This window comes from Pangasianodon hypophthalmus, chromosome 22 (assembly GCF_027358585.1).
Source record: "Pangasianodon hypophthalmus isolate fPanHyp1 chromosome 22, fPanHyp1.pri, whole genome shotgun sequence".
NCBI classification, from domain to species: domain Eukaryota; kingdom Metazoa; phylum Chordata; class Actinopteri; order Siluriformes; family Pangasiidae; genus Pangasianodon; species Pangasianodon hypophthalmus.
Genome location: NC_069731.1, coordinates 20,155,421 through 20,168,030, shown reverse-complemented (window position 1 = coordinate 20,168,030; position 12,610 = coordinate 20,155,421). Strand labels below are relative to the sequence as shown.

Sequence of the window (12,610 nt, the reverse complement as noted above, 5' to 3'; positions counted from 1 at the left end):
CTCTGAGTTATTACTCATAATTATCGTCTTAATACCTAGAACCTGTCAGGCTTTGAAAAAAAGGGTTCTTTAAGGGTTCTGTGGATAATTAAAGGTTCTAACTTTCTAAAACAGTTCTACTTGGAACCCTTTCTGCTAGGGAATGCTCTGTTATAGTGTTCCCCTACAGAGCTCCAGTGTTTTTTGCTGTGATGTAATTAAACTCAGGAGAGCATTCTGTGTGTGTGTGAGTGTGTGTGTATGAGTGTGTGTGTGTGTGTGTGTGTGAGTGTGTATGTGTGTGTGTGTGTGTGTGTATGTGTGTGTGTGTGTGTGTGTCCGAAGCTTGAATCCACAGCTGCTTAAGTGTAGTCTCACAGCCTCACACTTTCTCTTTCTGTCACACACACACTTAAGCTGTGGCTGTCACCTTGTAAACACTGAAGTGTGTGTGTGTGTGTGTGTGTGTGTTTCAGGTCGTTTAAGGCCCATCTCCATGCCTGTGGAGTATAACTGGGTCCCGGACTATGAAGATCCGGCCAGACTGAAGAGAGAGGGCAGGAGAGGTGAGTGTGATTTCACACACACACACACACACACACACACAAACACACACACACAAACACACAGAAAGATTCAGATCAGCTCTTTTCCTGCTCTGCATGAATATGAGAGACCTGAAGGTCAGCAGTCTGTCACACTCAGTGATTTATCGTTGCTGTCGTCTTTTTCCTCGTTGCCCACCGTCATTCCTCCTCCTTCTGCCCCTCCGTCTGCCCTCATCATGATTTAGAACCTGCTCATGGTCCTAAAACCAGGATTAAACCTCCACTGCATAACTTTCACCCTGATTCTATAACAGCAGCTCTGACAGCAGCGCAGGTTTATATTAATGCGCTGGTTCTAATACGTTATCGTTTCTATAGTAACAGCTCATTCACAGGGACGTGTAAACAAAAAAACGTGTGTTATCATTGATATGGTGAAGTTTTCTGTTTATCTAACATTTATGGAAGGAGTCTCCAGTGTCAGCGCTTTGTAACAGTCAGAGGTAAAGCTGTAACTGTAAGATTTCCGACATCTTCAGGACAGAGGAGTTTACGCTTCTTTGCGGTTTCTCTGTAACATGCGCAACAAGCTGCGTTTTGTTTTTTTGTCTTATTAACTTCAAGAGAGAGAATAAAGAGAGGCTGGTGAGGGAACGAGTGTTTATAGCTGCTGTAACGTAAGTGACAACAGGAACTAACCTGTTTCACGGAACATGAAATGTAACTATAAACGGATAAAGAAGTCTTTTCAGAGATGGACCTACTTTTTCCGAGGGAAGAATTTGTAGTGTTGAGTTGCTGTGTGTCGTTGATGGCGTATGGATTCCACAAAACCTTCAGGAAAGTGTAAAGTAACCAGAACTACTTTTTACTGCGTCACTCCAGCGTTGGAAACTTGGATTAAAAAGCAGAACAGTTGTAAGATTTTCTTTCAGTGTCATTCTTACACCTTTATTGTTTAGATTTGTCTTTTACAGTCACGTATTTAACCGTTTATTTCTAGTTTCATCAGTACGTGTTAATTGTAGCCTCGTCTCTTCTTGCTCTGGCTGAACCCGTGACCAGCCTGGCGCTCACTCGCATCACACTCAGCCGAGCTGCTGGAAAAGGCCAATCGAAAAAAAATACACAGTCAAACATCGGGAAGTTTGGTGAGTGCTGAGCTTCCGTGCAGCGTGGAAAATAATCCACAGTGTGGGACGGAGAGGCTAAGCTCCAGCACTGAGAGAGAGCGAGAGAGAGAGAGAGAGAGAGAACAGCAGTGAAAGGATAGAGGACAGGAAAGGAAGGAGATGACTAAAGAGTGAGAGACTCTGTGTGTTCGTGTTACAGTAAAATACTGCGTCAAGTTCATTATTTGCTTATAACAGCATGTCCCCAAGTGTTTTATTCCTCTTATATCACAGCAATTTACCATTACATGCTTTTTATCCATTTATAGTTACATAAACAAGTTAGTTCCTGTTCTCACTTACGTTATAGCAGCTATAGACAATCGTTCCTTCACCAGTCCCTCTCTTTATTCTCTCTCTTCAAGTTTATAAGACAAAAAAAATTACGTAACTTGTTGTGTTACAAAAAACCCCAAAGAAGAGTAAACTCTTCTGTCCTGAAGATGTCGGAAAACTTACAGTTACACCTTTACTCCTGACACTGGAGACTCCTTCCATAAATGTTAAATAAACATCTCCTTACAAAACACATTAATCCATTTTTAATCTGTTTATGTGTAGCATCATTCATACAAGCTGCCTGTGAATGAAACATTACTATAGAAACGATAACTTATTAGAACCAGCGCATTAGTATAAACCTGGTCAGAGCTGAACCAATCAGAATCCAGAATTCATCAGTGCTGTGGTGTAACAGACGGATATAATAATCTGGTCTAATTTAAGTAAATTTGGATTAAATAAGTTCTTGTCTGTGGTAATCACACACACACACACACACACACACACACACACACACACACTGCAGATACAGTGGAGAGAGATTAGAGTGAAAAATGACAGTTTTCTTTTCTTCTCTCTCATTATGAACAGCTCGGGATTTTCATTCATCTATTTGTTCCGTTTAATTCCACATTCCTGTCATTTTCTCCATCCCTCTTTCTCACGCTCACTGTTTTCTTTTGTAGGTTATTTACTAAATTGAGACATGTGGGTGTGGTGGAGCCTCGCCGTGGTTGTGGTTGTGGTTTTTGTGTGTGTGTGTGTGTGTGTATATATATATATATATATATATATATGTGTGTGTGTGTGTGTGGTTCGGATCACAGGACTGTGTTTTCCAGCTGCTGTTTGATCGTGTTAAACTGCTCCGTCGCTGCTTTGTGAAGAGATTAGTGCTGTGATGGCTCTTTCCTTTCCGCCCCCACAATCCCTTTCTTTCTTTCTTTCTTTCTTTCCGGAAAATTCTGGGCAGATCGTGCAAGCAGTGAGTTTGCAAAATGACAGAACGATAAATGCAGAACGATAAATAGAGAAAGAGACTGAGAGAATGCAAGGACGGGTGGAAAGGCCGAAGACGCTTCAAGGCCACTGGTGTAAGATCGAGTACGCTGCTTTCTCAGAGCGCTCTTTTCCTCGCCGTCTTTTTCGAGCGCGACAAAACACTCAGCTTGTGCACTTCAATTTCACCAATTCCAGTGTAGAGCAAGATCTAAATAAGATTCCTCCACTCAGTCTTCTCTCTCTTTCTCTCTACACCGACCCAAACAAACTCTTTGAATTTGTGATTAGCGCATTAATCAGAGAGTAATTATGTACCGCTGGACCGTCTCCAGGGACTACGAGGGTTTTCGACTTTTCATGCATCCTGCATCGTGCATGCTGTTTCCATGGAGACCTCGACGGCAGATCTCGGTGTTGGGGTGGTTTTAGGTCCGATTGGCTGCTGCTGTGCAACACAGGAGCGAGGAGGCGGAAGTGAAGCATGCTAACAATACTGAATTTGGAATTGAAATTAAAAACAAGGAGGTTGAGATTTTGAGATCTTGTGACTGATTTGAGGAACTGAGCTGAGAATCGGAAAAGCAATGATTCATTAGTCACTCAGATCAGCTGATATATCGAGGTGGAGCTTGATGTTCATGTAATGAGCAGATGTAAGGGTTGTCCTTCTTGTGAATCCTTAAAGGTTCTGTGTAGAACCCTGCAACACAGTGGTTCAAGTAGAACCCTTATAGTAGGCTAAGAACCCATAATTATCCAAAGAACCTCATTTTTTCTAAAATTGTACCAAGTACCAAGAAGCTAAAGGTCTAAACTCCTGACAGGTTCTAGGTATTAAGAAGAAAATAATGAGCAATAATACAGTTAATACCCACAAACTGAAAGTAGAACACTTTGTGGAACCTTTAATTATCCTCTGAACCCTTAAAGAACCCTTGAAGAACCCTTTTTTTAAGTGTGTATGTATTAACTAGGTAAGTATTTGCTACAAACTCCAAATTATTACTCATTATTTTCTTCTTGATAATATGTCAGGAGTTTAATATCCTGGTACTTGGTATACGCTTATGAAAGGGTTCTTCAAGGGTTCCTTAAAAATTCCTTGGATAATTAGGGTTTGTAGCTTGGAACCCTTTCTGATAGGGTTGTACATGGTACCTTTACGGGTAGCTTCTGCACTGATATCCAGCAGCGTACCCTGGAGTCCAAATTTATGATCCAGGAAATATTTTACTAGTTTATGCAAATTTATATTCCTCATGTATTTCACATCGTTTATTTTAGTGAAGTCACATGACCACATTACTGTAAACATAATTCATCGGCTGTATGTAATGTCTCCTTTTTATCTCACTGTCTGCCTCTCAGATAACACGATGCTTCGGTATGTAAACGAAGAGAAGGTTCCAGAAGAATATCTGACCGGACGCAGCGCTAAGCGTGACACGGGCAAACGGGCGAAGAAGAAGAGCGAGAAGAGCAGTAGCCCCTCCCACTACGGCCTGCTGCCCGCCCTGCAGATGGAGGTCCTCCGTCAGGAGTCCATGTCCACCCCGAGCTCGGACTCCACCTCTCTGTACCACGTACGTGCTCTCAATCAGGTCCTCTTCTCTACATGACCGCTCTACAGGTTTGGGGAGGAAAAGTGTAAAGCGTATTTTTGGGCTATTCATCTGAGGTCTCACCATTTCATGGTCTACTTATTTATTTATTTGTTTGTTTGTTTGTTTTCGTACTTGCAAAGTTACTTACTTATCTATTACAAAAAGCCTGGAACTACTGAACATAAGTTTTATTCATGATGTAGTTACTTACTCATTTACATATACGTTAATTATTTTTGTTTACATTTGAATTATTGTTGGCGATTGATTGATTGATTGATTGATTGAATGAAAAAAATTCCAAAGGTTTCTTCTCATTTTATTATGTTTGAGAATTAGCAGGCTAACTAGCTAGCTAACCCTTTTGGATTTTTGTACCTAGCAGGATTTTTTTTAATGTGTGCTCATATGAAGTTACTGTTAGCTTTTTATTTCATTTCATGTTTTTTTTTTCATTAATGACATTTGGGGAACAATCTTACTAGGTTTATTTCTGTGTTAAAAAAAATCATTGTTTTTATTTCATTTTCCAGGTGATTTCCATGACAGAAAAACTTTTTTGCATGTTTTCGAGGATGCACTGCAGCTCTCTCTGTAGCTTTCAAAAGCTAATACTACAAATAATTTTTTTTTTTTGTCCTTGTGAAACAGAGCCATTTAGAGCAATTGAATGAGGTTGCTGGCCAGGATAACTTTTTTTTTTTTTAAATATGGGCTAATATAAGTAATGAATAATATATTCTAAGTATTTAAATTTAAATGTAGAGCTGTCTTTCGGATACAACATCCCCTCTCAGCGCAGGGCCACCCGAGCGTGTGCAGAGATTAATTCACATCCACACAGACCGTCTGTATTTATTTCAGCAGGAATGTCTCTGCCCTTTCTTAATATCCGCAAACCCTGTGGGAGTAAAGTGTGTGTGTGTGTGTGTGTGTGTGTGTAGTAAGGATATTAGAATATTAGGAGATGCAGTACAAACCCTGTAGCACCTCTCACGTAATGAATGTAGCCTGCAACACACACACATGCACACACACACACACACACACTGACCAGTTTAGGTGATTAGGTGTATGTGATGCTGAGTGAGCAGATGGTACCTGTGCAGGTGTGGGCGTGGCTCGCAGACCGTGTCATCTGGCATGCTGAGTCATGTGTTCTGATTGGACGAGCTCCATCTGTTTTGCATCTCAGATTGGCTGAGATTTTGGCGTATAGATGGTACTGTCCACTCAAAGGATTCTGGGTAATTTTCCTCCTGAATCTCTCTATATATAGCAACACTGTGTTAATGGAAGCAGGGTGTGGAGGTGACGTCCTGTGTGAAGACTGACTTTCAGTGGAAACATCCTGCTGCTTCTGTTTACACACACCCTCAACGGGGCAACAGTGTCGGGAGAGAGAGAGAGAGTGAGAGTGTGTGTGTGTGTGTGTGTGTGTGTGTGTGTGTGTGTGTGGGAGGGGGGTAAATGTGTGCTTACATGCTTTGCAGTCCACTCAATCAGTCCAGGGTTTGGCCATTCAAGTAGCAGGAAAGAGTGAGAGGAAGAAAGACAGAAATAGAGAGAAAAAAAGAGACAGAGAGAGAAAGAGAGAAGAGGCAGAAAGTGAACAGAAAGTGTATTTAAACCCTCATCCACACAAACATACAGGTTTTGGCCACTCGAATTTTCCAGGCGATTACACTAGACATCATTTATTTAATCCCTTAATCTTTATTTAATCTTTGTTTAATAAATTATTGTTTATTGTTTATTTCATTATTAGTTCAGTAGCCTCTTTTTTAAAGTGACATTGTATTACATTTAACAGAAAAGAAAAAAAATCACTATTTCCTTCTTCAGTCAGCGTTTTCTATCCCTTATTATTTTTCCACATGCTTCTAGTCAAAAACCTGGCAGCCTCAGAGGCGTAAGCTACACGCAGGTGATTTTAATAATCTGAATGTGAAGCTCAGAAAATTGACACAAGCAGCTGCGTAAACCGACTCTGAATACCAGGAACTTTACCCGCATAAATACTGATGTAACTTTTGTGTCTGATTTATGTTTCTGTCATTGTTTGTGACAATAAACATAATCCTCATTGTTGTTTTTATACTATAAAAATCCATCAAACAAAAAAAAATGAATGCCAAAGACAGAAAACAGTGTCACAGTAAGTTCTGCCATCTTGCAGTTGTGGAGGTTACATCATAATCATACAGCAACATTTATCGGATGTGTTTTGTTCTCAGGCATGATTCCAGATTTATCGACTTTGAGTAAAGGATTTAAAAAAAATATCAGTAGTCGAGAATGCATTTTAGTGTGAGAACAGATGTGTGTTTTTTTTTTAATTGGTGTTTTACCAGTAGGAATTTTGGTAGCACTTTATTTAGGAGCAGTGCTCATGTTCATATTCACAGGGCTACATGACCACTACGTATAACCTTCATGACTGACATAAACCTACATGATATTTATAAAGGCTTATTCCAGTTGGTGTCAGCTGGCGTGAAGTCTGCTTTGCCATAACACCTGAGCTCAGTGACAGATTTTTGTTGACATAAGGTTGTATTATGAAACTTTCCCGGCTGATTTACATCATTACTGGAACATATTTTGAATAAAAATGATGTTATACAGTTTTTGGCTGTTTGTCCTCCCACTGGTGCGCAGTATTGATCAGCATTTCTGCTGTGCTGTGTGGAAATGCAGAAGTTTGCAATTGTTTAGAGCGGAGTTTTATTGGCTGTTATGCAGTATTGAGAGTGTTTAAGTGTGTGTCTGTGTGTGTGTATGTGTGTGTGTGAGAGAGAAAGCTCAGTCATTATACTTGCAACTCTGAGATAGTATTATTTATATATAGTTTATAAGCGAGCAGCTCCAGCTGGACAGCATCCACCAAAGCGCTGATTTTTTTATTTTGTGAAGATGTTGTGTGTGGTGCTGCAGCAGGAAGCGTTGCCGCCACGTTGCTCCAGGGTTCCCGGTTAGATCCTGTCTGTGTGGAGTTTTGCATGTCCGTGTGGGTTCTCTGGTTTTGTCCCATGTTCCAAAAATGTTAGGTGGATTGATGAAATTACCTCTAGATATGAATGAGTGTATACATAGTCTGTCTTCCCGTCACACTCAGTATTCCCGGGATAGACTCCGGATCCACCGCCACCCTGACAGGGATAAAGCGCTTACTGAAGATGAATTACTAACCGAGCAACGGATCTGTGGTTGAAAACAAGCCTGTGATCGAGCAAGCCCAGAATCACAGTGCGATACTGACTCCAGAATTCACTCAAGAATGAAAACAACCAGAGCCAATTATTCTCATTGTACTGGAATGTCCATCATTATTCAGCTATAAGCAGCATGAAAAAAGCCTCCAGCACACCTTTTGGATGTTCAGTGATCAGTTACAGCTTCCGAAAATGTGTGCAGTATAATTCTGCAGCTGTTTTCAGTGGTCCAATGTCACAGTTAGTAATACTACCTTCCATTTTTGGGCTCGGTGCATGTGAACTGACAGCAGGTTTCTGCTTGCTCCCTGAAGGCAGCTCTGCATTTTATGAACACTGACTCTGGAAAGCAATTCCATTCTCAATTTAGCCTCTTCGCTCTTCAGAGGGAGCTGCAGCGTTCTTTCTGACCCTTGTAATAGAGGGGCATATAGAGTAGGAGTCGGAGAGAGAGAGAGAGAGAGGGAGAGAGAGAGAGGGAGAGGCAGAGAAAAGGGGTGGAGAGAACAAACTGAAAGAGAGGCTGGGTATTCATCATGACAGAAAACTAGAGATATAAAAGAGTCATGAGATTAACTGACATGAAAATGAAGATAAAACTGAAGAAGAAGTCATATCCTTATCTCCTTCCTGTCCTTATGGTGTTTACAATGTTAATCAGCTTCAGGGGCTCCACAGTTGGGCTCCACGTGACCCTGGTTCTTCGCTGGCTAAAGAGCATTTCACGTGGACAAAATTTGGTGTCAGTCAGTTAAGCCATTATGGAGATATGAAGTTTCAAATTTCAGAGTCACTGAAGCGTAAGTCCTATTTTTACACCTGGGTGGCAACTCCAGTGAACCAGGGAACCGGAAGAGAACCAACCTGTCTGCCAGCAAGTCAGGAAACTGCACCGAGGTCGGCTAGAAATAGTCGGCCTCTCGGGGTCCAGTAGAGGTGCAGGGTGGTCTTGTTTGAAGTCCACTAAAGAGCGCTTTAAGTGGGTAAAATTTAGTGTCGATTGGTTGTGGCAGTTCAACTTCTGACTTTCTCCAGAAATTATATTCCATTTCCATCCAGAGAACCAGGCCCAGACTTATCTTCCCATAATTCCTTTGATGAGAGCATAATGACTATGGAACAGCTCTCAGATTTACCCAGCATGACACAGCATCTTTAATATCTACTCAGCTTCCTGCAGAGTGCATCAATACATCAATTAGTGTCAAGATATATTTTGTTACACATTAGACTCTAGAGCACAGCTGTATAAGTAAGTACGTGGAAGAATTGGTTTCCAGCCCATTTGTTCTCTCATTATTTCTCTTCATGCTTTAAGGACAATTGCTGACTTGAATCCATCATAACCACATCATAATTGCTCATGAACTCTTGGGGCCTCTGTGTTACTTCGAAATGATTCGGCACAAGAGTGCCAGACATATTGACAGACGCCTCCGTCTAGACTTTTCTCATTCATTTCTCCGACCCTCTGCCTCTCCTTCTCTTGCTCTCTGGGCAAAGCAATTTTGCAAAGTGGCTGTCTTTTCACACTCAAACACAGAGCCAGACTCGTAAAGACTGCCCTTGCTCACCCATTTCATCACATCAACCCACTGAGACCTACTGGACATGATTTCTGTGGCATCTACATCACATGGTCAAATGGAGCTCCTCTGAAATCAGATGCGATTCAGTGCCTTCACAGTTTAACATCATTTAGATCATTTCTGTGGTCTGGTGAAATAGAGATGATCCAAAATTAATGCATTGCTAAGAAATTGCAATTCTTCGATTTGTTTTTGCCAGAGTACATTGGACTCATTTTCGCTCAGTGACTGATCTTCTGATATCCCATTGTTAAAATGTGTATGCCAGTCCACATAGTAGATAGACGTTGGACAGCAATCTATCAATTAAGTCGAAGAAATGTCAGAAGAGCTCAGATACTACACCCGACAAATTTCAGACAAATCCCTCCTCTTGTGCAATGATTATTCCTGCTTTCTGCACTAGAATTGGCTAGTAGATCTTTCTCAAAAGCGCTCCGCCAATTGGACAATTGAAAAGCCAGATTGTCCAGCAATTCAGCAAAGAGTTTTGTCAGAATAGAAACGGGTAAAATATACAGTGATACCTAAGCTTCAGAAGTCCCACTGCGTCACTGTGGTTGCTAAAGTAATGAGAACAACTTCTCAAAAATCCAAATATGATTAGGAATTTTGAAATGGAAAAGTTGTTATTATCTGTACTTTCAATATTATTGCTAATCAAAGTCCCAAATTCATGGTTAATTTTTATTTTCCAGACATTCCAAGGATCCTCCCTGCTATCAAAGTCCAAGAAGAAAAACAAAGGTTGGTGTCACATGTTTATTAATTATCATGCCATAATTATCAAAAATATTGTGAACACAAGGTTCACAAACCTGGTCCTGGAGGGACATCTGAGTATGTTCCCTACTACCAGCACACTGGATTCAACTAATCAGCTACTTTCCAGACCATTCTGTGTTGAAGTGAATGTGTTAGAGCAGGGTAACCACTACAGTTTGCAGGACATGAGGTTCTTCAGGACCAGGGTTTGGAACCTGTGCTGTAGAATATCACACTTCCTAGTTCTTGCACCAAAGAGGACCGCTGACTTCAACGATATTTACTTCATTACTGTTTTTGTGTTGAATCTTCAGGCGCGCCCCTGTCCTCCATCAGCAAGAGGAGAATCTCATGCAAGGACCTGGGTCGAGGAGACTGCGAAGGCTGGCTCTGGAAGAAGAAGGACGCTAAAAGCTACTTTTCCCAAAAATGGAAGAAGTACTGGTTTGTTCTAAAGGATGCCTGCCTCTACTGGTACATGAATGAGGAGGTGAGTGGTTCTGCTCGCACTCCGAGCTCCATGAAACTATACGTCGTTAAAATTGGACTTGACAGAGCCTGCAGCTGATGGCTGTCTGTTCGAATTGAATTGAACAACGTCGGTGATGTGGTGAAAGCTGACTTAGTGATTGAGGCAAGTGTTTCAGGTATGAATATATTACGTCCATGCTTTTTAGGTCTAGATAGATCATACATTACGTTTCAGGGCTTTAACGTGCACGGTGTACTAAACACATCTCACAGCCAAATCCCATGGCTGATTCTTACTGTTTAATCGACTTAAGATGGCAAGTTAAATCCTGTAATAAGTGACCAACTGCTAAGAAAACCTGCAATACGAGTGTAGGAGTGTAACCATTCATTCATTTTCCATCGAAAGCAAATCCACATGGCTAGACTCCATCAGCCATTACAGCACTCTGATAGATTTAACATCTGTGCTAATAGACACACACTAACATGGTTAGCTAACTTCGTATGTAAAATGTTCAGTTTATGCAGCTAGTGACACATCTCAGCCACTCAGAAGCCCAAAGTCATATTTTTTAATCCGTGAAATCATCCCAATGCTGCTAATGGTTACTTGAATGCATACAACTTTCCATGCAGTAGTAAATTCTAACTTATGCATGGCTATATCTACCCAAAAAAGTTCTGACTGGATCATTTTCCTTTAGGTAGTTTTAGATTATAGCTCAAGGAGATACAACAGCGACTCTAGTTATTTAGCATATTCTCTGTTGCAGTTTATCCAATCACATGCATTTATATAAATTATTTAGCTGAAGGCAGCTCATTGGACCAGAGACAGGGCTACAGACATGCAGCTGAAGTTTTTATACACTTTCATAGATGTTTTATTTTATTTACCCTCTCTGGTCTGATTAACGAACTGGCAAAAAAAAGCTGACAGTGAAAAAAAGTATATGTTTATTGTCCCTGTGTCAAAATTCAAAATAAATCTCATTGGTTCAGAGACCGTGCCACTAGTTAAAAGATGTAACATGAAGCACCAGTGAAAAACAAAACATAGCCACTTTGCACTGTCCTTTTCTATAGCAATGAACTAATCAGTAAGCATTAAAAGTTAACTGTTGTATTCATTCAGTCATGTCAGTCGCTTATCCCGATCTTTACAATCCTGGAATTTTATGTAACTGGACCTTCACAAATTTTAGTTGTATACCTCAGGTCTAAGAATTCCTCTCAGACTTTATCAACTGTCTTAGCATCAGATATTGAAGCACACTCACTCGACTGCCAGCAGAGATTTTAATTGGCATGATCCGAGCCATCGTGTGTTTAAATTTGGTGGATGTGTCTTAATCCCTTCCTGCTGTAACAAAGCACCCTGCTAAAACGATAAGCTGCAGATGAAATGCTACCCCCTTCGTTCTCTCTTTTTTTCCTCCTACACCCTCAGTCCTGATTAATTACCTGGTCTGGCTGTTCTCATTATCGTAGCCTGGGCTCAAGGCAATTCTCCTAGTCAGCAGAGAAGAATTGGAAACGAGGGACTCAAGCCCGGCCCGGCTCGCTTCAGTTCCACAGGGACTTCTGAAGCCGAGCTGAGCTGAGCTGTAATTGATGAATTTTTGTCCAGGAGCTCTGAATTGTATGGATAGGTTTTGCAAACACGGGCAGGCTCACAGAGCGCCACAACGATTTTTGTCCTTCATTTATTCCCGTGAAGTAACTGTCATGAAGCTGAAAGTCCCTCAGCATGGTGTTTGTTAGAGAACAACATACCGAAGCGGAGAAAGGAAGAAGGTGCGACTTCTAATGAGGATGAACATGTCACATGAAAGATTCTCCCCGAGGTTTTTCCTCGTTATTGTTCACACTCTTTCCCTCACACTCTTGCCTATTAGGATGAAAAAGCTGAAGGGTTCGTCAGCCTCCCGGAGTTCAAAATTGACCGTGCCAGCGAGTGCCGCAAGAAGTAGTAAGTGT

General features: G+C 41.1%; 1 protein-coding gene across 6 annotated transcripts in view; it reads left to right on the top strand.

Moving 5' to 3' along the window:
* Nucleotides 1–12,610, top strand: part of cnksr2a (connector enhancer of kinase suppressor of Ras 2a) — a 79,629-nt gene that overhangs the window by 48,470 nt on the left and 18,549 nt on the right. For all 6 annotated transcript variants that reach the window (XM_053227891.1, XM_053227890.1, XM_053227888.1 and 3 more), the window contains 5 exons: nt 456–545; nt 4,352–4,566; nt 10,090–10,138; nt 10,471–10,646; nt 12,529–12,602. In XM_053227891.1, the coding sequence (XP_053083866.1) occupies nt 456–545; nt 4,352–4,566; nt 10,090–10,138; nt 10,471–10,646; nt 12,529–12,602 (604 nt within the window). The remainder of the gene's footprint in view (nt 1–455; nt 546–4,351; nt 4,567–10,089; nt 10,139–10,470; nt 10,647–12,528; nt 12,603–12,610) is intronic.